Raw genomic sequence first — 25,001 nt, 5'->3', positions numbered from 1 at the left:
AAGAGTCCGTAAGTTTACTCTCATCTAGTCAAGGCTATCAAGTTCCAAATGCACGTTGTACCAAGAGGAAAGAAGGGGTGTTCGGGATGGAGCTCATACTCGTGAGCACATTATCGGTTGCCTGGCACTTGATGAGAGGATGAGAGAACCGGATCATTTATACACACATTCTCATTCACATTAAAATTTTGGCCGTTTATTGTAAAATTGACATGCTTTCCAATGGGTGCGGACGGATTATTACTACAAAGAAAATAAAAAAGGGGAAGCGGAGGACGTGGGTGTGAAGAGGCCCCGATCGCAAGGGCAAGCATAGTATTTCTGTGCGTCTACCATCATTGCGTTTTGCTTCTTCTTGTTGACGAGATCAGGTATGCATACGCTTTCTCTCTCTCTCTCTCTCTCTCTCTCTCTCTCTCGTCCCTCGTCCTTCAAATCCGATCTGCTGCCCGTTTTCTCTCCGCATATCTACAACTCTGAAAGATGTTCTAAATTGCGCGACGAATATTGCTTTTTTATTATGGAATTGTCTTTTGTTGTTGTTTTTTATTTGACAGGGAATTCTGCGTGCAGAAGCTACCTTCGCTGAGACATAATGACTCATATCCTGTGTGTGTGGTGTGTGTGTGTGTAGAGAATGCGTCTTGGATCAATTTTTAACACCATTGCCCTCCATCATCATGCAGACATTATGATGACAATATGATGGATGTCTTGGGGCCTCTTTGTTGCTGTTTACTCGCATGGAAAAAAGGGTGTTTTGAACCTTTATTCGGATTTTCCCTTCTTTTTTCATTATTTTCTCCCACTTTTGTATCCCGTTTAGGTATTAGCAACCTTTTTTTTTTCGTTTATTTCACGCTTAGCCACTGGTCATGTGATTTCTGAGAGCTGATTTAGGGTTTTGATGCATTTTTGCCCATGATGCATCATGGTCCAGTACAAATGAACACAATTATATATCATGGTGTACCATGATGCATCATACCCCTAATGCAAGGTACCCTGTGGTACACCCTAATTATATGATGATGCAAAAATGCATTGGACATTATCTGCAGTGTGCACCAGTTGTCTAGCTTCTGCAAGTGTTTATCATTCAAAGGTGAAACATATGCGCCCCTTGACTCTTGTCCACGTGGGAACCAGAGGGATCGTGACCGTGAGCGTGCGCAGGCAAGATCTGGAAAGGGTGCGGCAAGTAAGAAGGATGATCTGACTCCAGAGCAGAGAAGGGAGAGGTATTTCTGGCCGCTTCTGTGTTTGTTGTCTTGCATTTACTTGATTGGTATATCGCCGAGCATATGTGTAGGTAGACTTCACTTTGAAGTGTTTTTCCCCTGATCCCTCCAGGGATGCCAAAGCTTTGCAAGAGAAACTGGCCAAGAAAGCAGGTCAATCTGGAGGCGGGGGTGATGCAAATAAATCAAACACAACAAAAAAGTAGATAATGCAGGGAAAGGCCTCCAGGGCATGACTAATAACCTTAGTATTATTAGTATTATTATAGGTCCCTGGATGTTAACATCCATGCTTCATGACTGTATTAATAAGTACTGTTATTATCGAGAGGCTCTGCCTCTTGATTTGTGTCATCTTGAAGTATGTTTGTATGCATTGTTTCACAGAACACTCTCGACATTTATCACGCATGCTGAGTTGATGTAATAAATGCTTTCTGCATGCATTCTTTCACAGAACACTTGGCATTTATTATGCATCCATAATGCATGCATCTATGACTGAAATTGTACTGTTCAGTGTCTGGTATGATTGCATCACAAATAATTCGGAATTGACATTTCTGGTTTGAGTTTTGATGTAGAGGAGAGAGGCCTAGCCTTGTGCTTGAACCTTTAATGACTTGTTAGACTCTCGGTTCAGTGACACACTCTGGAGTGGTCTTCTATCTTTGTGAATGTGCTTGGAAGGACATGTTGCCAGATGTGAAGATCACCTCCGCATCCTGAGCTATAAGAGCACTCACTGACAAAAGGTTAAATGCCAAATCTGGAGACTGGAATGTATGATAAAGGTGGGTGCTAACCTCCTGACCCACTGTGGTGTGGTGTTAAAAACCATAATCTTAATCTTGCCAAGATTCACGGCGATGAATAACATATGACGATTGGCTTTGGTAAAGAAACTGCAGAGGGCACTTCTACTATAACCAGGGAGGGTCTTGCTGGATGTAAGTGGCCACTTGGCTTTCTACTAGTGTTCTGAAAACTATGAAGGTTGGATCTACTCCCAGCCCTAGCTTGTGACTTGACTTGAGGCGAAAATCTAGTGATACTGTATTGTGATGTAATGTTTCCAACTTGGTTGGTGGGTTGTCGAAATATACATGCCCACATTCGTTTGGCCTCAGGAATGAGTTTCACTCTTGAAACGATCACAGATCCTATCCAATCCCTTGTGGGGGTATTGGATCATGGTTTTTAGAGAAGTGATAGAAAAAGTGCAGTTTTGACCACTGAGGGAGCTAGTTGACAGCACAGAGCTCGGTACGTAGTTTGGGCATGTTTGGTGCCCATTCGTTTGTGGGATGGTGCCCATGGTTTGTGATCCTTAAGGGGACTAGTGTATGATATTTGTAAGCGATGACTTAGACACCTAAAGTACAGCTTCATGGAAATTATGCAAATAACATTGTTGGTTTCATATGCCCCATATTGCTTTTGGAAGAAGTGGAAGTGTATATGTTTCTTTAATGTAAAAACTGAAGATGTCTATTCACTGTGAAAGCAGTCTCCCACGAAAGGTAAAATTGGTAGTTCTGTGGTTTAAGAATTTAGAATTATTTATATCTACCCTATAGATATATGCTTCTTATTAGATGCACGTGTGGGAACTGAGCAAGAAATATTTTGTTGTGGTAACTTTAGAATTTTTCAACAGCAATGAATGTATCACATCCGAACATGTTCATATACAAGAGCACGACTGTTTTACTTTGGTAACTAATAGAAGGATCTGTTTCTCAAGGGAAAACAAAAGAGGTGACCAGGATGCATAGGGTGGTTATTACCCTCGAGTCTATTATAAATATCTTTATCATGGTGTTTGAGGTCTTAAGCATGTGACTATCTTGCTTCAGATTTTCTGAAGGTGTGCCTTCAATTTTCTAAGAGCCCCACTTTTCGTAATTGACAGCTAGAAAATGCTATAAACATATATCTACAGTAAAGATGATACTTTGAGAAAGTGCACACAGGGTTGCAAATGTGGCCCAATTTTGATACCCATCTTGCATATACCTTCAACTAGCGGTAGAAAACATATATTTTTCTTTGAGCAAGGCATAAATTATATGTATATGGAAATCAATCTTTTGTACCCACATTTTCATGCAAAAACATAGTAATATTATATTAAAATTTTGTTTGTTGCCTTAAAGTTAAAATATCATATATATAGGGAGTGTGTGAAATTTGTTTTAGAAGCAATCTTTAGTACTCTTTGTATTTTCATGCAAAATAAAAGTCTGTCCATCCACAGTTTTGTGGATTGTATATGGTAAGAAAACTACTTGAATTTTTCTAAACAATTGAGACAATATTTGTGTTAAATAACTAGACATCAACTGAGAAAATGGTGCACTCACTAAAGTCCACCTTATGATAACTACCTTATGAGAACTTGTATTTTTCCACGTTAGTCTAACTTGGTTGTAATCGGTGACTCAAATGTGCTACCCTTCATGTATACAATTAGTAGTTTTTTTTAAAATTTTGCACTACTAAATTTCAAAAATAGTATACAATCTTGCCTAATAGCCAAAAAGAGGCATTTGCTCATGAGCAAGCTACAACCCTCCAAGGAAGGTGCTTTTTTTTTTCTCTCAACAAACAAACTAAAAAGAGATAGAGCGTGTACTTAAGGGAAAGTACTCTCTTGATCTATCTAGCTTGTGGCCAAATGGGCGCGTCATTTGTCTTTGCTGCTTGCACCTATGCTCGTTGCTCCTGCAGAGAGTACACCTTATCTAGTTCCTCATGAGTTTGTACTTAGTCTCGTGGAATATCAATGGTCTTTGTTGTCGGGTAGTTGAGTATGGTAGTTGGTTCAAGCTACGATTGCGACGAGTTAAATTCCAAGATTATTGGGCAGTTGGATGTTCTTTTTTTTGTAGGAGCATCACATTTTCGATTCCCAAATCAATCAATATGGAAAGATTCTTGTAGGTCAGTCACACTTTTTGGGAGCCTGCCTTGGACAAGAGCACTGTAGTATGTATCTTTGTTGGTGACAGATGGTCGAGTAGTGTTTGTGGTCATGGGACTTTGGTTGCTGTCAAAGCCATGTGCATTGGCCTACAAATTGGAGACACTAGATTGGGGATTCTGAATGTGTATGCTCCTATTGATGTGAGAGCTAGAGGGTAATTTTGGACTGATATTGCTGTTTCCCTTTCTACCTTGGATTATTGGAGGAGATTTCAAGAATCTTGAATCTCAAGAAGACTTGAGGTTGCAATATCTGCATGGAGGGAGCCAGTCAATGGATTCTTTTGTTGGGATTGTAGCGATTGAGCAGGAAGGTTGGGATCGTTGATGCTCTCAACACATTGTTTGGATAGTTGGCATGAGACCTCTTTTCATAGACTTTTTGGCAGTCTAGCCTTCTCTTGGGGCTTTGGGCAACATGCAACTAGAGAGATTGGATAGATTCCATATAGATCACTGGGATGTTACCAAAGGTGGCTCCGTTTACATTCAAGCCAGGATCACTATGTCAGATCATGTGCCAGTTCATTTATTGCTTGACCCTCCCTCTGTGTCGGCCCCAGGGCGGCCTTGTGGGATCCCTAATAGTTTATTCTAGTGTGGGGAGGTCAAGGAGGCCATTAGATTGCTTTGGGATAGAGATTGGATAGATACAGAGGATGTGGCGGAGAGGGTGGCCCAAACCTTGGTCGACTCGAGTCGGATTTGTCATGAGATGACAGAGGCATATAGGAGTATGCAAGAGGAGGAAAGAGCTATGATGCAGTCTCTAGCCTCTATCCGACGACTTCAACAATAGTATCCTAGTGTTCCTTCTCTCATGGATGACAAGGTCCATGCTAGAGGAGCTTTGAGTACCATACTTGAGAGTAAATTTGAGTTCCAGTTTCACTCTTTTGCTTCATTCTGGGCCCGCAAGGGGGATCGAATGAACAAAGAGTTTTTCCAGACTCATGGAATGCAACCTTGTTGACATCAGCTTAGGGCTTTGAGAGATTGCCAGGGTTCAGTCCATATAGCACTAGATGAGGTTTTGGAGGTGGCCACCATTGAGTTCTATTCTACCTTGTTCTTCGTTGAGGTAGATTCTCCAGAGGTCGAATTCGGTTAGACAGAGTCTGGAGTTTGCACTCCTAGGGTGGTCACAGAGGAGATGGGTAGGTGTTTGATGGCCCCTTTCACAAAAATGGAGTTGGCAACCACTTTTGTATCATAGAGTGCACACACGTGTCCAGGTGAGGATGGTCTCTCTCGAACCTTCTCTCTCTCTCTCTCTCCCTCTCTCCTTTTGGGAGTGGTTAGAGAACCCTCTTCTTTTGGCCTTTCAGAGGATTTTCTACTCTGGTAGGATGTCACAAAGCATGACATACAGCTTGATTTGTCTCCTTCCTAAAGGGGGTGACAAGATGGAATTGTGACAATGGAGATCGATCACTTCATTAAGGGGTTCGCGTGTTTCTCCCAGAGCGTATTCATAACACTCAGATAGGCTTTGTCTAAGATAGGAGTATCTTGGACTATCTTAACCTACTTTGAGGCTGTAGAGTGGGCTTAGCAGAGCAGGCAACCTTTGGCCATTTTATTGTTGGATTTTGAGAAAGCATATGATAGAATGGATTGGTCTTTCTTAGAGGGCACTCTTAGTAGGCTTGGCTTTCCAAGACTAGATTATGGGGTGTTAGGCCTTTATCGTTGTGCTAGGTGATTATTTTCACTTGTAGCAGTCTGTGAGACAGGGATGCCCTCTTGCTCCTTATTTGTTTTTGTTCTTTGCTTAGGCTATGTCTTATTTTATTTGAGACAGTAGTACAAGGATTCATAGCTTGAGGCTACCTTTGGATTTACCTAAGGACCTCCTTGATGCGAAGTAGCTGATGATACAGCTCTGTATGTAGAGGATAATGTGCAGGTCTTGGAGCATGTGCGAGTTGTTCTTGATACTTTTTGCTTGGTAGCTGGAGCAAAGATCAACTAGAACAAGGCTTTGGATTTCCTGATCGAACCTTTGGCTTCTCCTACTTAGGGTCAACAGTGGGGATTCACTTGGATTGGTTACTCACTATTTAGGTTTCCAGGTTGGCCTTGACATATTGGAGCCCAACAGTTTGTTCCGTTGATCTGCTCTATCAAGAGAAAGTTGGCTTTTGGCAATTCGACTAGACTTTCTTTGGCTAGCAAGGCCTTGGTAGTTAATCAAGTTCTCTTGACCACAGCTTGGTATGTCGCTTCTTGTTGGTGCCTTTCACGCTCTCCCCTCTTAGCTTTGACAATTGATCCAAAATTATTTGTGGGCTGGCTCAGATGGCACTTAGAATACGAGAGCTAGAGTGGCTTGGGATACAATTATTCTACTGACACATGATGGAGTGACATATCCGATTCTAATCTTGCCCAGTGCGTTGTAGGAGGTCTCACTTCCATGCATGCTTGACGGACCGAGATTGACAAGGCTATTCGTTTATAGTGATTGTTCACATTGGATCATCACTTTGAGGGGGATTTTTGAGCCCTTTTGGTAGGCCCAGTTCTCACCGATAGGAGTTCCTCTCATGGTTACTAGAGGATTTGCAAGTTATGGCACCTCTTACTTCCATGTGGGTGATAAAGGCTAGTTACACAGGATTGATCCTCCTTTAGTCCCAGAGATTGATAATCTTAGATGGCAGAGAATTAGGGTGGTTTCCTCTCGCAACAAGGGGTGGTTTATTGACCTTGTGTTGATTGATTCTAGTTTATGTGAGTATAGACTATGGTTGTGGGAGAACCGACCTTTCGTGGACTTAGATTGGGATCCAAGTGAGTGGTTTTTCCTCCATTACAACAAGGCCAAGAGCCGGTTCCCTTCTTTCAGTACACTACCAAGATTGGGTAGCGCGCATTGCTCAGGTAGTCCCCCCCCCCCTTTCGCCCCTCCCCTTCTAGAGCCTCTCATTGGCATGCACATGCGATTTCTTTGGCTTTCTTGGAGAGATTTTGGGGGATGCGTGGAGACCACATAGGACAACTTACTTTATGTGGATGTTGGCACATGTTCTACTAGTGGGTAGTTGGCTAGTGCAAATGGGGATTCCTGGGCATGCTCAATTTGCTCAAATGGGATCCTCGAGACTCCTCATCATTGTCTTTGGTCCTACAAGTCCTCTCAAGCAAATGGTGTGGACATGTGTTTCTTGGCTTCTTCGACGGATTTCTCTGAATCTCGCTTACATTACTTGGGGTGCATTTTACTTTTTGCTGCCAAATTTGGTAGGCCGGCATCTTGGATACGAGGTTGCTCTAGATGATTTAGTTTTCCACATCGAGCATGGGATCTTTGCTTGCATGAATTTTTATGATATCCCTCATCATGTTTTGCGGTCTCAAGAATCATCAAATAGCTCAAAGACCTTTAGTATCATCTGGAGGGCCAGATGTCGCCACACTCTTGGAGGAGAATCTTCTTCCACTCGTCAGATTTTGGTAGATATTTGGTCCGACACCATTCACACGCTATTATTGGTTGTTGCATTTGGAGGGCTAAATGTCGCCACGCTCTTGGAGGAGAATCTTCTTCCACTCGTCATCAAATTTTGGTAGATATTTGGTCCGACACCATTCACACGCTTTGTGGTGAATGGGACTATTTGAATGGGCCAGAAGTCGCCACACTCTTGAAGGAGAATCTTCCACTCGTTAGATTTTGGTAGATATTTGGTCCAACACCATTCACACACTATTATTGGTTGGTGCATTTGGAGGGGCCAAATGTCGCCACGCTCTTGGAGGAGAATCTTCTTCCACTCCACAGATTTTGGTAGATATTTGGTCCGACACCATTCACATGCTTTGTGGTGAATGGGACTATTTGATGACTCTCCTCTCAGCCTGGTGAGTTGCGGAGAGAAAATTTCTTGGAGACTTGGGAGTCATCACTTGGTTTTCTTCTACTTGCAGGGCAAGGTAATACCCCACCACAACAGTAGATTCCTCCAGAGTGGTTTATATCCCACATCTCTTATCTCCCTCCTTGAGATTACACATAGGTTTTGTTTTTTGGCAAAGAATTTTGCCTTCGAGTGGGGTTGGCCGTTTTGGTGCTTTAGCACCTGTTTGTATGAGATTATGTGGTAGTATAATCAGCCATGTTTTACTCAAAAAAAAAAAGAAAGAAAGAAAGAAAGAAAAAGAAAAGAAGACTTCGACGAAGTCCTCCCTACTTGGAGAATCTACATGTTGGCCGATTATACAATCCCTATGCCCATGTTCGTCTGAATTTCCATGGGTAGTAACCACGAGGGATTTCCCGTCACGTGCACAAAATGTCATGGTGTCTGAGGTCTCCAATTTCCTGAGAAATCTCAGTAACCTCGAGACACGACCATCCATTCCACACGGCAAAGGCAAACATATTCTTACCACTCAACCCTGCCTCTTTACTATTGGTTCCTCTCCTGAACATTTTTTTTCCGTGTCACCCTTGGGAAAGGGCAGCTCTACTGCTGGAAAAAGCTATAGGGCCAAAAGGCTCATTTGACCTATTTGACTGAAGGGGGAGGAGGCGCCCCCATCAATCATAGAAAAACATCCTTAGAATAACACCCTATTATGCCCATGTTTACTTACACATGATCTTACACTACATATAATGAAAAAATACTCTTTGGTAAATTAAAGGTGTGCGCAACGTTTAAAAGACCCATTTGCCTGAAGCCACAAAGTGAATCCCCCCTTGGTTGGAACCTGACATGTAATATTGCTATCTTAGCTATTTAAGAAACAAAGACATGTGAGTAGTCTCTATTCTTATATCAACCAAGCATTTTTTTAATCAAAGATGTTCACTAGCACAGTTTGTCACATCAAGCTATTCACAGCAAAACCAGGTTTTTAGAGAGACACAGAGAGAGAGAGAGAGAGAGATTCAACATCGATTTAAGGCCTTCTCCATACCTTGTTGAACTCCTAAACTTTTCACATTTGAATAATACATAAATACGTATAGCATTTGAACGGCAAATAGACACCTACATACATACTAATTTTACCCTCAATATATTAAGTCTCTGACTCAATGGGCAAGGGCAAAATCATTAAGTAAACTCCTTGTGCTAGCACTAGGATGATTTTGCTGTACCCATCAAATTATGGGAGGCCTAAACCTTTTGTTGTGGCATTACTGAACTCATACTTATTTCTGTGTTTTATTTACTTGCTGTATATATATAAGAGCTGAACCACAATCAAAAGCAGATATGCTGCATTTTGACCATGTCAGTCTGTCTTATAATTGATGCACACCCACTTTCATGATGAAGCGAGCAATACTTTTTTTTTGGGTGCATAAATTAAATTTTTTTTGGTGCATAAATTAACGTTAGCTTGCTCCTACAATGTCACTATCCTTATATTCAACAAAAAGAACAAAAGAAGACAGCTCAAAAACCTGCTTATGAGAATCATCACATGTGCAAAGAGAGAGAGAGAGAGAGAGTTTTATTAAAGGCTTACAAAAGAAGTCTGTGAGACCATAGTAACACCTCAAAAAGTACAACCGACATGCACATTATGAAAATACAGTCATAAATAAACACAAATTATAACTGACTAGCCATGAAGACAAATGTGATGATCAAAAGGAAAGTAGGCTAGTGTGAATACAAATGTCATGGTAAGTGGGCAATATCACCTATATATAGCCATAGATGCTCTGCTCAAGTGCCTCTGCAAGTAGAGAGAGAAACACTAACTTTCGGCATGTAAGAAGTAAATCAGGACAGAAATTGTTCAATGACAAGTTTCTACCTTGTCTCTTGCCGTGATTTATATACAAGGGTTTGTTGCTTGATATTGAGCTTAGAAAAAAGATTTGCATTAAATCGAATAATCCAACGACACAGCCCTTCACAAATCAACCACCTTCAACTTAAGAAGCTCAGAAAGTGTGACAACAGAAAACCCACGCTTCCTCAGATTTGGTAGAAGAACTTGTAGGACCTGAGATCAACAAACAACACAAATATTCTACATGAAATAGCATCTAAATACTCCCTCATTCTCACACGTACACACGCGTGCGTGCATGCACACACATGCACACGCGCACGCGTGCCTGCTTTTTGGGCTATTCATTGAATTTCATTGACAAATTGGGGGGCACAGGGTCACAGCTATTCCAGACAGTAGTGCCTATCCTCCTGTGTGCAGATAACATAGTCCTTATCTCAGATTCAGCAGATGGGGTTACAGAGACATGTTGATGCACTTCAGACTTTTATGAACAGATGGATCTCAGTGAATCTTGGTAAAACCAAGATCATGCTTTTTAAACCTCACACCAGGTAGCAGCCAGACACTTTCTCGAGGCCGTAGAGAGAGTTATTTCATATGTATATCTAGGAAGTACTTTCACCAGTCCTATCTTCACCGTATGGACAGCTGCCTAGGCGCTCACTTAGTGAGAGGATATGCTGCCTTGGCGTGAATGGAGAGAGAGTGTCCCATGCCCACTTCGGAGAACTGAAAATGAAGAGTTGGTTATTTGAAACACTGGTGAGACCAGGTATGATGTACCAGGCTCCGTTCTGGGGTCCAATTCGGGAGGAGGATAGTGTGTGTGTGGAGGGCAAGTGGTGATGTTTTCCACAATGATCAGGAGTAAGCCCTCTGTACCACATGAGATAGTATTGGCCAAGTTTGGGGTGGCACTGCTGGTTCTTGATGCACTCTTTCGAATGATCACATACGTCTCCCATCTGTACACATTGGACAGAGACTGCCTGCTGAGATGGCATTTGAATCTTCCAGACAGATAACACAGGAGGAGGCAGAGCACATCTTGGTACTCATAGGTAGTCAGGCCTTGGACTGCCTCCCCCCCCTTTGAGTATAGTTGAGATTCCCCATTCTTGGATCTTTCCCGGCAAGAGATCAATTGCATCATCCGTTTGGACCTGACCTGGCTTCACAAAAGTCATGGAAGGGTGACCACACTAGAGGTTCCCATGAAACTCCAGTTCAATAGAGAGCTAGGGTTTCAGAGGATGGCTTCCTTAAGACACCAACATCTCTCTAGAGATACACGTCCCATGCCATGCGGATTGCCATTGGCCCGCTGAGAGTATCCTCACACCACCTTGGGATTGAGTCAAGAAGAGCTGAGGGCATTCCACGGGAGGCATGGATAGGCAGGCTATGCATGGCTAGGGAGATTGAGACGGGGGAGCAGTACTTGTGCAATGCACAGTGTACTATAAGATTCGTGGGAGATTCCGTTGTCTCCTCCATGATGGTTTTGGTCCCCTTTCACAGGTAATGTAGTATAGAGATTAGAGATGCATGGGCTTGTACTTGCTGGAGCTTCCGTTATCAAGACTCTGGTGCAGCAAGACTCAAGGAGGCAGGATCATTATGACAACGCTCAAACCTCCATTACAGACATTTTCGGGCCCCACCATGTAGCCGCTAAGGTTGCCCACACTGGACCGTCCTGGCGGGAGCATTCCAGTGGACGATCCAGAAACGGATATCCTGAAGCGCACCACCAACGGATACATAAGAGGTGCATGCACCGGCATTGCACTGCACTGTCATCCCGATGGGCATCTGCCAAAGATAGGAGATGCCACCTACTCCGCATTAAAATGATTCCTCAGCTCATCCTTGGGATCATCCTTTTTCATCTCGTCTTGTTCATTGAGATCTGCAGTCACTGTGTCGTTCTGTCCTCTGTGTCGACCAACTCACTGTTGTGTGACCACTGCTCCGTATGCATGGTGCAGTGAGAGGCATGTAACAGTTTCTCGGTAGTAATACAAGTAATGCTTACAATATTCTTGTCATTATGCCTGTTTAAAGTGTACATTGTGCCATGAGTGTTGACAACTCCGGACATACTGTCCATAGGAGAACCAACACTTACAGTGTGCCGGGCAACCAACCTTGCTACCCGAAACTTGGAGTCCTGTTAGCTCAGCTCCTGTCTGTGTCCTTTGTATGCTCGATACACGCTCCCATTGCTAGCCCGGTGAGACCACTCAAGAGTCCCCTCTCAATACACTGCTATAGCTGGAAGCGGTTCAATTACGTACCTCCTAGGGATCCCGTTCTGCCGATCTTGGTAAACCTACCTTTGGTAACAATGCTGGAGGCCCAGGGCCCCAGCCAACCCTCTTGGTCCGGAACCCCTTTCCACAGTGTTGGGCTGGGTAAATGTCAAGCTTCCCACCTTCAAAGGATCTATCGCTGAAGATGTTGATGACCACACCTGGTGGTTTATTTCTATATGCAAGAGCCAAGGACTTGAGAGGGAGGACGCCATCTTGGTACTTTTTCCATCCTTTGGAAGGTTCAGTTAGTTCCCAACTGACCACTTTGTGAACTGGGCCACCAAGAGAAACACCTTCCTCCGCACCTTCTGACCTGATAACTATGAGGACTGCCTTCTACAGGAGCTAGGGAAACTCCAACTACTACCAGGGAAGAGCGTGTCAGAACTCATGATGTGGACCATAGTGTTGGTGGCCTACCTACTGACTTACCCTGGCAACTTCATGGTGCATCAAACAATGGGTGATATGCACTTTGCACAGGACCACCCAGCAGAAGATTCAGGAGAGTCGGTCAGCAGCAACCACCTTGTTGGAGTTCTAGGAGCTAGCCTCCCAACAACTAGAAAACGTACACCTCATGTTTGAGTGTGATGTGCTCTCTACACCTCCAATGGTAACACCCTTGGATGACCTAGTGGCTCAGCTAAAGTGGGAGCTAGAGCCACTCCAAGTGAGCCAAAAGTCTCAAAATGAGGAAAGCACTTTGCTCCAACTCAAGCAAGAGATTGAAGAATTGAAGACCCAACAAGAAGCCAAGAAGGGGTTGTGGTGTGCCATATCATATGCTAGTCTTTTGGACACACCATCCAAGAATGCCCAAAGAGGAGGGCTTGCTCCTTTTGTGAAAAGGGGAGACATGAGGATAAGGACCGTTCTTATTTGAAGAAATTCCGTCAACTTTACTAGCAATAAGCCCCACACTCTGCCTCAACAACTCCTAACGCTATCCATTATGGCACTATGTTCTATCCTCGTATTGTTCCTTAGGGTGACAGATGTGCTCTATTTTGTAAGGCTCTCTATATGAGGAGTAGCCGTTGTGGTGAGCACCCATGCACCCGATAGTTCCTAGTTTTGCCACTATAGTGGCCAAATAAAGCCAGATGGTTAGGAGACGGCTTATATAGACTTGGCACTCTGGCGAGTAGGATGTATGCTTGCGCGGGCTATGTGACCACATTAGTGAGTGTTGGAGAGCAAACCGAGGAGACACTATTCTCGGGTTACAGGGCTCGTTTGAGGGTCCAAACGGTCTTAGATGGCCATGGGAGCTGCACAAAGTTTCTAGGGAGCTTGTTATAGTTTAATATGGTCCCAATGGATGATATGGTCAGTTGGTTATTTTGGACCAAGTTGTGAGTTGGCCAACGTGGTGGACCTACGTCCATGCCGACCATAGGTACCAAGTTTATCATGAGTTCATTGTGCTTGTAAGTGAGACATCCTCCATCTAGAATTTGTCTAGATTGTCCTCAAAGCTTCTTACTCCGGGCACACGGGTGGGCAGACAGCCACTAGTTTGTACTCAAAGTTTGCAAGCAATAATGTTGTTTACTCTCCACTTCTTTCTGCAATTCAGTGCTTTGTATCTTGCTTCTGCTATTGTGTATTCTTACATGTTATCAGAGCATAGGCTCTAGGCAAAGCTTGTTTTTGGTAGTTTGCTATTTGAAGGCAGATTTGGAGAGATGACTCAACCAGCAAATGACGCAACCGCATTGCGTGTCCTCCACCGTTTGGTGATGGAAAGTAGGATGGAGCAAATTACACTCTTTGGAAGTTGAAGATTAGGTCTATTATTCTTGATTCATATGAGTTGTAAAAAACAACACCACGCATTGATGCAAAGCTGGGTCCTACTCTGGATCGAGCAGTTCCACTACAAACCATCCCGCTAGATCTTGCTCTCGCTTTGGCATGGAGGCGAAGGAATGCAGATACGCTATGTGCCATCATCACCACCGTCACTAATTCGGCGATGACTCTAACTCATCATACTACCACAGCTTCTAAAGCATGGCAAGTTCTTAAGACCAGTACGAGACGAGGAAGCAAACAAGGATTCAAAATCTTGTGAATCAGCTTGCAACAGAAAGGCATTCTCAAGAAGAAGCAACATAGCAGTTCATATCGCGGATAAAGAATCTGCACGATCAGATGGTGGCGGTGGGGATCACTAAGACCAATGGAAAACTAGCACGAAGATGCATCAGAGTGTTGCTCCCAGTTTGGTGACCTCACCGCATGTTTGGGGCCATATAAAATGGCCCCATGGCCCCCACACCATTGTATCTTGTTTTACACTTCGGGATCTTGTGTATAGAGCAGAGTTACACGCCTATCTCTCTCCTTCTCTTGTGCTGTCTATTTTCTGCACTCTACTTGCTCTTGTGGTCTCAGATTTGGTTATCATCTCTGCTGCGTATTTTGATAGCACCCGCATGTTCTACACACACTGCCATGGTGCATCACCACCTCTCTCGCAAGAGGGGGATTGTTGCGTTGCTGATTGGTGGATTGTTAGGGATTGTTCGGGAAGAGAAGAAGCAAGAGGAAGGCGGGCTGAGTTGCTGGACAGCCACTTGCATGTTTAAAGTTTTTTTTTTCCCACCCACCCACCCTTTTTCAGTTACATCCCCGCAATGGTAGATTAGAGATGGCTAAGAAGCATGTGAAGATCCCAACACTCCGTCAGTTGGACGGGAACAATTACGGCATTTGGAAGGTTATGATGGAGTCTGTGTTGGAGTCATATAGTTAAAAATTATGAAATATTACTAAAAAAATGAGATATTTTGGAGTAATCATTCATTTTTGACACTGGTAAGGAAAGGGCATTTGTGCACTTAGAGATGATGGACTCAGATGCTTCATCGTCTTCGAGCGAGGAGGCAGTTGGCTTCACTGCGAAGGATACCCGGGAATGGATTCTTGATAGTGGTGCTTCCAGGCACATGACTCCGTCCCGAGACTTCTTTTTGGAGAATGGTATCCACAAGCTCTCTACACTCTCCTAATTGACAGGTTCTTAGGTCGGAGATCTGTGGCACCAAATCCCGCAAGCTTATATTTGTGGGGTATAATTCTCTTTCCAAGGAATACAGATTGTATTATCCAGATAGGAATGAGATTGTCGTCAGCCGAGATGTGGTCTTTGATGAGCATGTTCCAGTATCCACTGTCGAGGAGCCGCCACTTCTTGGAGATCCAGAGGAGTCTAATGATGATTCCCAGACCATTGTTCCAGTTGATCAACCATAGTCAGTACAGGAGGTTGAGCCCGAAGCCGGAGTAGAGCCCCCGCAACGGCAGGAGGCTCCATGATCTGTTCGAGTACCCAGGTGGTTGATAGACACCCTTCGGGAGTCAGGTGTCATGGAGCTACCCTCCAAGTGGACCACAGAGGACGGCTCTCGAAGATCGCACAGAGTCCGCGACAAAAGCAATACAACGGAGCTTCTTCAGGTAAACTATGCTTGATGTCTCGTATTATGCCAAACTTCCATTAAGAAAGCCCTTTCACAGGATATTTGGAGCCCACTTCCATTAAGAAAGCCCTTTCACAGGATATTTGGAGGAAAGCCATGCAGGTGGAACTTGATGCCATCGAGAAGAACAACACATGGGAGTTGGTACCGAGGCCGTCGAAACGGTCAATCATTGGTGTCAAATGGGTCTTTAAGACCAAATATGCGTTTGATGGGTCGGTGGACAAACACAAAGCCAGACTTGTGGCTAAAGGTTATGCTCAGCGACCAGGCATCGACTACGAGAATACCTTTGCACCGACAGCAAGGATGACCACGATTCGGACCGTTCTTGCCCTTGCTTCTTCTCAGAGGTGGCCTGTGTATCAAATGGATGTAAAATCTGCGTTCCTTAATGGTGACCTGCAGGAGGAGGTGTATGTTGAGCAGCCTCTAGGCTTTGTTGTTCCAGGATCAGAAGGGATGGTTTACAGGTTTGGTCTTAAGCAAGCTCCAAGGGCTTGGAATCAGAAGATTGATTCCTTCTTTGTTCGGACTGGTTTTCAGAGATCGGTTGCGGATCCCAACCTGTATCTCTTTCGGGAACACGGCATGGTTACGATTATCATCCTTTATGTGGATGATCTCATTGTCACCGGCGGTCATGTGGAGCACATTGGCGTGACGAAGGCTGCCTTGTCAAAGGAGTTTGAGATGACCGACCTAGGTTTACTCCACTTCTTTTTGGGATTAGAGATCTGGCAGACCCAGAGGGGGTTTTTTGTCTCTCAGCAGCGGTATGTTCATGAGTTGCTTGAGGCCTTTGGGATGGAGAACTGCAAGCCTATTACTTCGCCGATAGACCCAAATACAAAGTTAACTGTTAATGATCCTTGTGAGCCAGTTGATGTCTCGTAGTATCGGAAGTTGGTTGGTTCATTGATCTGGTTGCTGAACACCAAATTGGACTTGAGCTTCTCCATGTGGGGCTGTTGAGCTCTTTTATGCAGACGCCATTGAAGTCTCATTGGGACGTAGGATTGTGGATCTTGCGGTATCTGCAGAGTACGAAGGATCTAGGACTCTTTTACATAGGAGGGGATGGAGTCAGACTCCAAGGTTGGAGTGACTTAGATTGGGGAGGAGATCCAGACACGAGGAGATCTACTTCAGGTTACAGTTTTACCCTTGGCTTAGGAGCAATTTCTTGGAGCAGTAAGAGGCAGCCAACTATTGCCCTATCTTCGATAGAGGCAGAGTACCGGGCTACTTGTGGTGCTGCTTGCGAGGTTGTGGGGCTGCGGAGGCTGCTAGGCGAGATTTGGTTTAGTGTGATAACCAGAGTTGTATAGCTAGTGCTCGGAACCCGGTCTTCCATGCCCAGGCCAAGCACATAGAGATACAATATCACTTTGTACATGAGAAGATCTTGGCTGGTGACATCTTGCTACTTTATTGTTCGACGGAGGACAATGCGGCGGACCTCTTCACGAAGTCTCTACCTCAGGCTATGCTCAGGCGGCACTCTAGCTCCCTAGGGTTGATTTCACAGCCAGGAGCTGAGAGGGGGTGTTAGAAGTCATCTCTTGTCTTTATTAGACACCAGGGCCTCTGTTGTGGGTGTGCCCGCCCTTTGTAGGTGTTTTCTCATTTTTCCTCACTCCCCGTATTTTTCTCCATTTTTTCCCTATTTTTACTAGGTGTGGGAGGCAGTTCTTTGCACCCTGGCTGATCCAGACACTGGCCGACTGCTGGTCAGGATGTCCTGGATGCTGGCCGACTGCTCCTAGTCCCCGACCTCTCATGTATGCTGGCCGACTGTGTACAGCTGGCCGACTAGTGGATGGAGCTGGTCGTGGACATTTAGGTCCAGTCGGCTGCCTTTGCAACAGGCCGACTGCATGTTTGGGGCCATATAAAATGGCCCCATGGCCCCCACACCATTGTATCTTGTTTTACACTTCGGGATCTTGTGTATAGAGCAGAGTTACACGCCTATCTCTCTCCTTCTCTTGTGCTGTCTATTTTCTGCACTCTACTTGCTCTTGTGGTCTCAGATTTGGTTATCATCTCCGCTGCGTATTTCGACAGCTCCTGCGTGTTCTACACACACTGCCGTGGTGCATCATCACCTGTCTCACAGGTGTAGGTACAGTGTACGTCTTCATCCTCGTCATCCACATCTAATTCATCCACCACTTGATCCACTAGCGACCGTCAGTACCAACCCTCTGAAGATGACTTGGTGATTCCACCCCCCACCATACTCCCTCTAGCCCCACCCCAACCATGCACCCGCTCCACCCACCTCATCCTCCCCCCACCCCCATCATAATGCCATATACCCTTCCTCCTGTCTTCCCCACCTCCATCCTGCACTACCCCCTTCCACCTCAATTTCACCAACCCCCATCCGTCCCATTTACCTCCCCTGTCCACCTTGTTCACCCTGGGAGAGCTGGCTACTATGGGCTTGACGGGCCTGGCTTCAATCCAGCCCTACAGACCTGGATTCCCTGTTCTGTACTGCCCTTATTACCAACTTTCCTACTATGCCTAATGGCCAATGCATACACTGAACCCTTATCTCTGACACCATTGGTCCTGTTGACCCTTAACGTTCTCGCTCGTCGCTCCGACTCTTCCATTACAGACATCTCTTCCGTTGAGCTACTGCAGCTATCATCACCCTTCTTGCCCCAAATTCTGCTGCACCCCCTCGGACCCTCCACCTTTATGCCCTCTTCCACTACTGCTTCTTACTTCGAGATATTCCGTCTGAGCCTATCCCCTTCGCCTCTGCCCACCACAAAGAAGGCTTCTATTGTTTTAGCCATTCTCGCCCCTTCCCCTTCCACCATCTCATTTATGAATCCCTCCATTTTTGTTGCCGCCGTTTTTGCACCCAACTTTCTAAACCCAACATATCCACATTTACTTGGCCCTCTGCTCGCTTTCTCACATTTCTTCTTCAGCACCATGCTACCACCGCCCCACCCAGCCTTTCCCCAGTCCCCAAATGTTGGGCCCTGCTCCACTCGCCCCGCTCGTTCGTCACTCTCGCGTTCTTCAGGATTCTTCACCATCATCCTCGTCACCCGACACCCGAGCACAACCACCACCGCTATTACCACTTCCACCACAACCACCCCCATAGTCTCCATTGACTGCTATCTTCCTCTGGAGTGACTGTTAGCCTCGTGGGAATAGTCCCAATCCCATCGTCCTCCCCTCCAACCCCACCATCATCTTCCCTTTTCCCACCTCTATCCTCGTACCCAGATTTTCTCACATCAAATCTCACCGCTTTTGGTCCTTAGTAGATTGAACACCGGAGCGCACCAGCTGCACCCCTTTGAGGAGTCTGAGGCTGAATAGTTATTGGCCTCGTTTCATCACACGAGACCACCTCCTAGAGGGCCTTGCCGATCAGCACATTATGTAACATGGAACTCCATAAGAAGTAATTAGTGCCATCCAATGTGTTCTCTTGGGACAAGAAACTCAAACTTCCACTACATCTCTTGCCATGATGATTGAATATCCAACATGGATACTGTCCAACAAGTGTACCAAGAATGTGCCTAACAAACACTCACTTACAAAGAGTATATGAAGCACTTTGTGACTCAAGACCTGAAACTTGATGAATAAAAGCAGAAAAAGAGGGTTGGAAACAATACCTGAACAACCATGTTAGCTGTAAATTTCCAGAGGATGTGTATCCCTAAACTGTAGGCTGTTGGAGAGTTGTCCACATAGGGCCAGCTGGTCACATGCAGTGTATAAACTGTCCCACGAGCAGAAGCAGGAGCAGAGAAAAATTGGTCTGAAGGTCCAATAGTAGAAACAGGGCGAGTTGTTGGCCCAAATCAGAATGCTGAATCAGAACACAGGGTGTGTGGGCTTTGTTCGAGCTATCACAGAGAAAAGTTCTCTCGGGTCTGGTACAATTGTGCATAGAAGAAGACAAGCTGTGGCCATACAGCCCTAACAGGCTGTACATGTGGCCATACCTGTGCGAAAACAGGTCGTACAGCTGTGCACATGCAAAAGAGCTCACGACCTTGCCAAAAACAGCCAATAACCTCGCACACAGGAGCAAGAATGCCCTAAGGCGGTTTTTTGGGTGCTTCTCGGGAGCGCCAACCGGGGCTTGAACTTGGCAGAACCACAACCCCCCCCCTCCCCCCAACAACAACAACAAAATGGTTTTGTGGAGTGCTTCCATCGCTGGGCCAGAAACATGGTCGTCTATAATTGACATCTTTTGCTCATATCCTAAACTAATATCCTGGGGCCTATTACTCATTTCCTTCAATATGTATGTCACACGTTCTTAAAAAAAAAAAAAAAAAGGAAAAGAAAACCTTGAAGATGTTGTACCTTGGCAGTTTGTGCCTTTTGAGGCCCTCGGTCATGCAAAATGATGATTGCTCCACTATGAATCTGCTATTCACATAAAGCATCAAACTCCACATGTTACGGAAAGAAAATTTTGAAAGAATAGTTCATGCTGGATGCAGAACATATACTGTTTGATTGGGTAAACTATGCTTGAGAAATGATAAACAACGATCCTATCATTTAATCACTCAAATAAGGACAGACAATGTGTTTGCTGCACAAATGTCAGCAAGCAACAAAAGTGCATTAAAAGTGTATATATGTGTAGATTTACCCTCCAAAGAAGATACTTGGCAATTTTCTCCCCATGATTTGTGAAGAAAGTGGATGAAAAGTGTATATATGTGTAGGTTTACCCTCCAAAGAAGATACTTGGCAATTTTCTCCCCTTGATTTGTGAAGAGAGTATCAAAAGGAAAAAGTGAACCCAGAACAGTCTTGTAACCATGAGCCTCTGTAACTTGAAGCATTTTCTTTGTAAAGAATCCATGACCCTACAAATGTAAAGATGCATCCATATCATGACTATTCTTGCGATAACAAACAACAAGAGAATCACATGCAGAAACTGTAGATGAATTTGAAAAAACGAACAAAGTCTCAAAATTATACATTACAAAAAAGGGAAGGTAGAAATTTTTTTTGGGTGATTTAATGTTGTCGCATGAATATGGAAACTGTTTGTTGGTGGATTGTAATTTTATCCCGAGGATACTCTTTTTTTAAAACCAAGTTCCTTCATTTGTCATAAAAAAGAAACGTCCATGGAAAGCAAAACTACAAAAAACAGCCCCAGGAGGAGCCTACTGTGTATATGCCTCCTAAGAAGAGAAGAAAAACCGGAGGGTGGGCTCCCTTTCCGGCTGGTCGCTCTTGCAGGGGGGGCTACATCGGGGGCCTGTAGTGCCAAAATGGTCCGTCTCCCTCTCTAGCGAGGAAAGGGCCTGGACTCCAAGTGTGTAGGAAGGCGGCCTGGATCTGAGTCGCCCGTGAGGCACTCTCAACGTCCTCACAAAGTGGATGATGTCTAGCCAAATCAAATCATATCTCCTAGTAGGTCGAGGCACCATCAATGGCCTCTCTACAAGTCACCCGCCAGCAGTGATGATAATAATCTCCCATACTCCGGGTCCATCGTGTGACTGGAGTCACCATTTCCGGAATTTATCAGTATTTTATTGATTTATGGACTTTTGGATAAGCTTTGGAAATGGGAGGTTCTCCAGAATTGGGTTCTAAGCATCGTGGACATCTCTCCAGGAACAAGTCTTAGGCTTTCGACTATGTGGGAAAGGAATGCTTGGAAAGCCCGTTGTGTGTAAAGCAAGCTTAAAACAGATTATTGGAGCGTGTTCACATCATTAATAATGAAGGTGGACAACTTACTGTTACAGGCTGGGCAACTTATTATTTGGGCCCCTCATGGGTAAAAGACTTCACCCATTATTAATATGTGGGTGTAGCCACTAAGGGTGCCCACACTGAACTGTTCCAACCAGACCATCCTAAGGCGCCCCACTGGATCATCCCGATGCTGGACCGTTCCACTGGACCATCCCGGAACATTCGGTGGACCATCTAGACATGGAAGCGCACCACCAACGGATAAATGAGAGGTGCATGCACTGGCATTAAAGGCACCACACTCACACTCTGATGGGCATCTATCTAAGATAGGAGATGCCACCGACTCTACTACCTTGCAGGAATCATTTTAAATAGCCCCTCAACTCATCCTTAAGGACATCCTTTATCCTAAATAGTCTTGGGGAAATCTTTTATCCATCTAGTCCTGTTCATTGAGTCTTATCCATTGAGTGCTGTAGTCACTTCTCATTGCGTCTGTGTGTCGACCTACTCACTATGATCATTACTGGGTGTGCACGGTACAGTGATGGGCATGTAACGTCTTGGGAGTAATGCAAGTGTTGTTTACAATATTCTTGCCATTGTGCTATGCTCGTATTCTAATCTGTCTTAAGTCTATTCATGTGTGCATTGTGCCATGAGTATTGAGGACTCCGGACATATTGTCCAAAGGAGAACCACCACTTTAGTGTCTTGTCTCTATGTTCTCTGTATGCCTGATACACGCTCTCGTGGTAGTCCGGTCAGCCAAGCCAAGAGTCCCCTATCAATACACTGCTATAGCTGGAAGAGGCTCAAATATGTACCACCTAGGGGTCCCTTTCCGCCCTTCCCTATGGTAATCCCACCTTTAGTAACAATGCTGGAGGCCCAGAAATGCTACTTCTTAGACTGGGAAACCCGGAAGAACACCTTCCGCACCTTCTGTCCTTGAGGACCGCCTTCTCCAGGAGCTAGGGAAACTGCAATTGCTACCATGAGAGAGTGTCAAAACTCATGGCACGGACCACAATGCTGGTGGCCCGCCTATTGACCTACCCTGGCAACTTCATGGTGTGTCAGTGGGTGACACATGCAATGCCCAAGACCACCCAAAAGTAGATTCGGGAGAGTTGGCCACCACCCACCACTTTGCTGGAATCGCAAGAGCTAGCTTCCCAACTAGAAAATGCACGTCTCATGTTTGAACGTGATTTAGGCACTATACCTCCAATGACAACACCACTGGATGGCCCAATGGCTCAGCTGGAGGCACTCAAAGTGAGCCAGAAATCTCAGAATGAGGAAAGCACTATGCTCCAACTTACGAAGGAGATTGAGGAACTGGAGACCCAACAAGAAGCCAAGAAAGGGTGTGCCATATGCCAGCCTCTGGGACACACCATCCAAGAATGCCCAAAGAGGAGGTATTGCTCCTGTGAAAAGGGGGGACATGAAGATAAAGACTGTTACTATCTGAAGGGATTCCGTTAACTTCATCAGCAGCAAGCTCCTCACCCCAACTCAACAACCCCTGACCCCTGGATCCACCATCAGCCATAGTGGTCACCCATGCACAAAAGCAGGCCATGTCAGAAGAACCAACCCATGCAGGGGATAAGCCCAATGATACCAATCTTCCACTTCCCCCCACAATCATAGACTGCAAGCCTTCAAGGTTCTACTCTGGGAGAATAAGATGGCGGTGAATCTCTTTGATCTTCTCTAGATTAGCCCTAGTGTCTGACAATGCCTCAGTGCTCTACGGTAAGCCACCCAATTCTGGTAGTGTGGGCAGTTCCGCACTGGTGGCTTCCCACTTCCTACAGGTGCACACGTTGCGGGTTGCATGGGTATTAGCCACACTAACCCTTCCCTTACTGACTACCGAAGCCCCCCACCTCTCTGGGATTCATGGCACCCCACTTTTCGGGGCAATTGTTGATGGTGGCTATGGGGTAAACCTAATGCGAGACTTCACACTCCCTGCAGTCAATCTCCACGTAACGAGACCAACCAACTTCTGTGTCCAGATGGCAGACAAACAGGAGATGACCCCCATAGGCCTAGTGGAAGGCGTGAATGAAGGGGGGTGTTGGCGAGGCTTAATCCCATATGATGTTGCACCATATCCCAAACCTTAGTATAAAGGATAAAAACGACCCTTGCCCTCTCTCATCCCTCCAACAGACCTTTGGTGTGAGTGGCCTCACACGTGATAGGAGGGGGACAGAGAGCCCGGCCTCCGCTTGGCCGCGACCCTTCGTGGCTGCTGTTTGTGGGTGGTGCTGCGCTTCTAACAACTGTACCGAATATAGCATGGCAGCCCGGGAGACTCTCCCTAGGTGCTGCAAAATACAAGCATCAGTACAAAGAACTGAGAGGCTAAATCATACAATAGGGGGGGGGGAAGAGCCAAACAGGTGGCCTGTAGTGCCAACGGGGGGATCCCGTGTGTAAGGTGTAGAAAGGGCCACAGCGCCAAGTGGTGTGAAAGGCCTGGCGCCGTAAGATCGCCTCATCCGAGTCTCCCCGGATGCGGTCGTACTGTCCTCGCAGGGTGTGGATCAACTCCTGCCAAATCCCCCGTACAGTCTCTGCTGGTGGCTCCAATCTCCCCTCAAAGGCCGTAAAGCACCGGGCCCTCCAGGTGAACCAGATGGTGAGGCTGCTGAGGAGCTCCCATCATAAATCCCTCTCCTGTGTCCAGCTGGCGGACGAGAAATCCGGTGCCGGAACCAGGCGAGGCTGGCCCCTAATAAATCTGATGGCCTGACTGCCCTGCTCCATCTCATAGCCCATAGCAGGCCCTGACGAAGTCGACCAAGCAGCGGCACCCCACGTAAACATACCCTTTGGAGAGAGGGGGGCCAGAATACGCAGCATCCGCAGCCAAATCTGCTGTGCCTGAGGGCAATCCCAAAGGCAATGTCTCTGTGTCTCCATAGGGTGGCCGCATCGGACGCAGGCCGCCGGAAGACCGCTGTAAACAAGCCAAGTGCCAACTGCTGAGCCCCTGTGGGCGACCAGCCACTGAAAAGTCGAGATCCTGCGGGCCTGTCGACTAGCCCAGAGCCGAGCCCAAAAATCCTCCAGGAACTCCTGTGAGAGTCCCTGTAGTCGCCAATGCCCCGCTGCCGCTGGAGAAACCGTCCTCCTCGCCGTCAAAATATGCCGCCCCAGCCGAACATTATACTGGAAAAAGGTGATCTCTGTGGCCTCAAGGGATGCATAAGGATCATGCCACTCGTACTCCCCGGGGTCCCACTGTAGCCGGGCCAAGGGGCACGCTGCATATGCCCATATGCGCCAATCCGGGAGCACATCAGCAGGGTCGGGGTCTTGAGAAGCCCTCTTATGTACTTTGACTGCAACATAATCATGCCATCATCTTTCTGTATAAACTATATGCCCAAATAATAGTGCAAAGGCCCTAAATCTGACATCCAAATGAAGTTCAAATC

General features: G+C 45.7%; 2 protein-coding genes across 9 annotated transcripts in view; one reads left to right on the top strand and one right to left on the bottom strand.

Moving 5' to 3' along the window:
* The first annotated feature begins 262 nt into the window (after positions 1-262).
* LOC147604417 (uncharacterized) lies at positions 263-1,700 on the top strand. Its single transcript, XM_086795320.1, has 4 exons — positions 263-371; positions 558-602; positions 1,139-1,241; positions 1,354-1,700. The coding sequence occupies exons 2-4, from the start codon at positions 596-598 to the stop codon at positions 1,445-1,447; spliced, it is 204 nt and encodes a 67-aa protein (XP_086651446.1). The 5' UTR covers positions 263-371; positions 558-595; the 3' UTR covers positions 1,448-1,700.
* An 8,051-nt stretch (positions 1,701-9,751) lies between these two features.
* The window catches only part of LOC147604415 (uncharacterized), a 146,060-nt gene continuing 130,810 nt past the window's right edge, over positions 9,752-25,001 (bottom strand). For 4 of the 8 annotated variants that reach the window (XM_086795521.1, XM_086795517.1, XM_086795520.1 and 1 more), the window contains exons 7-9: positions 20,547-20,684; positions 20,170-20,232; positions 9,752-10,202 (exon numbers count right to left, since the gene is read on the bottom strand). In XM_086795521.1, coding sequence (XP_086651647.1) covers positions 10,110-10,202; positions 20,170-20,232; positions 20,547-20,684 — 294 coding nt within the window. In that variant the 3' untranslated portion in view covers positions 9,752-10,109. Of the gene's footprint in view, positions 10,203-20,169; positions 20,233-20,464; positions 20,685-25,001 lie in introns of all 8 variants that reach the window. The other 4 variants (XM_086795522.1, XM_086795523.1, XR_015265450.1 and 1 more) reach the window with 3 other exon arrangements.

This window comes from Cibotium barometz, chromosome 62, assembly GCF_041138505.1.
Source record: "Cibotium barometz isolate CiBa-2024 chromosome 62, ASM4113850v1, whole genome shotgun sequence".
Taxonomy (NCBI): Eukaryota; Viridiplantae; Streptophyta; class Polypodiopsida; order Cyatheales; family Cibotiaceae; genus Cibotium; species Cibotium barometz.
The sequence above is the reverse complement of the archived record's forward strand: the minus strand, read 5'-3'. Positions and strand labels throughout refer to the sequence as shown.

Bases quoted from the DNA above. Each gene is read 5' to 3' on its own strand.
- LOC147604417 (XM_086795320.1), top strand. The intron at 1,242-1,353 runs GTATTTCTGGCC...TGATCCCTCCAG, and splicing joins CCAGAGCAGAGAAGGGAGAG to GGATGCCAAAGCTTTGCAAG.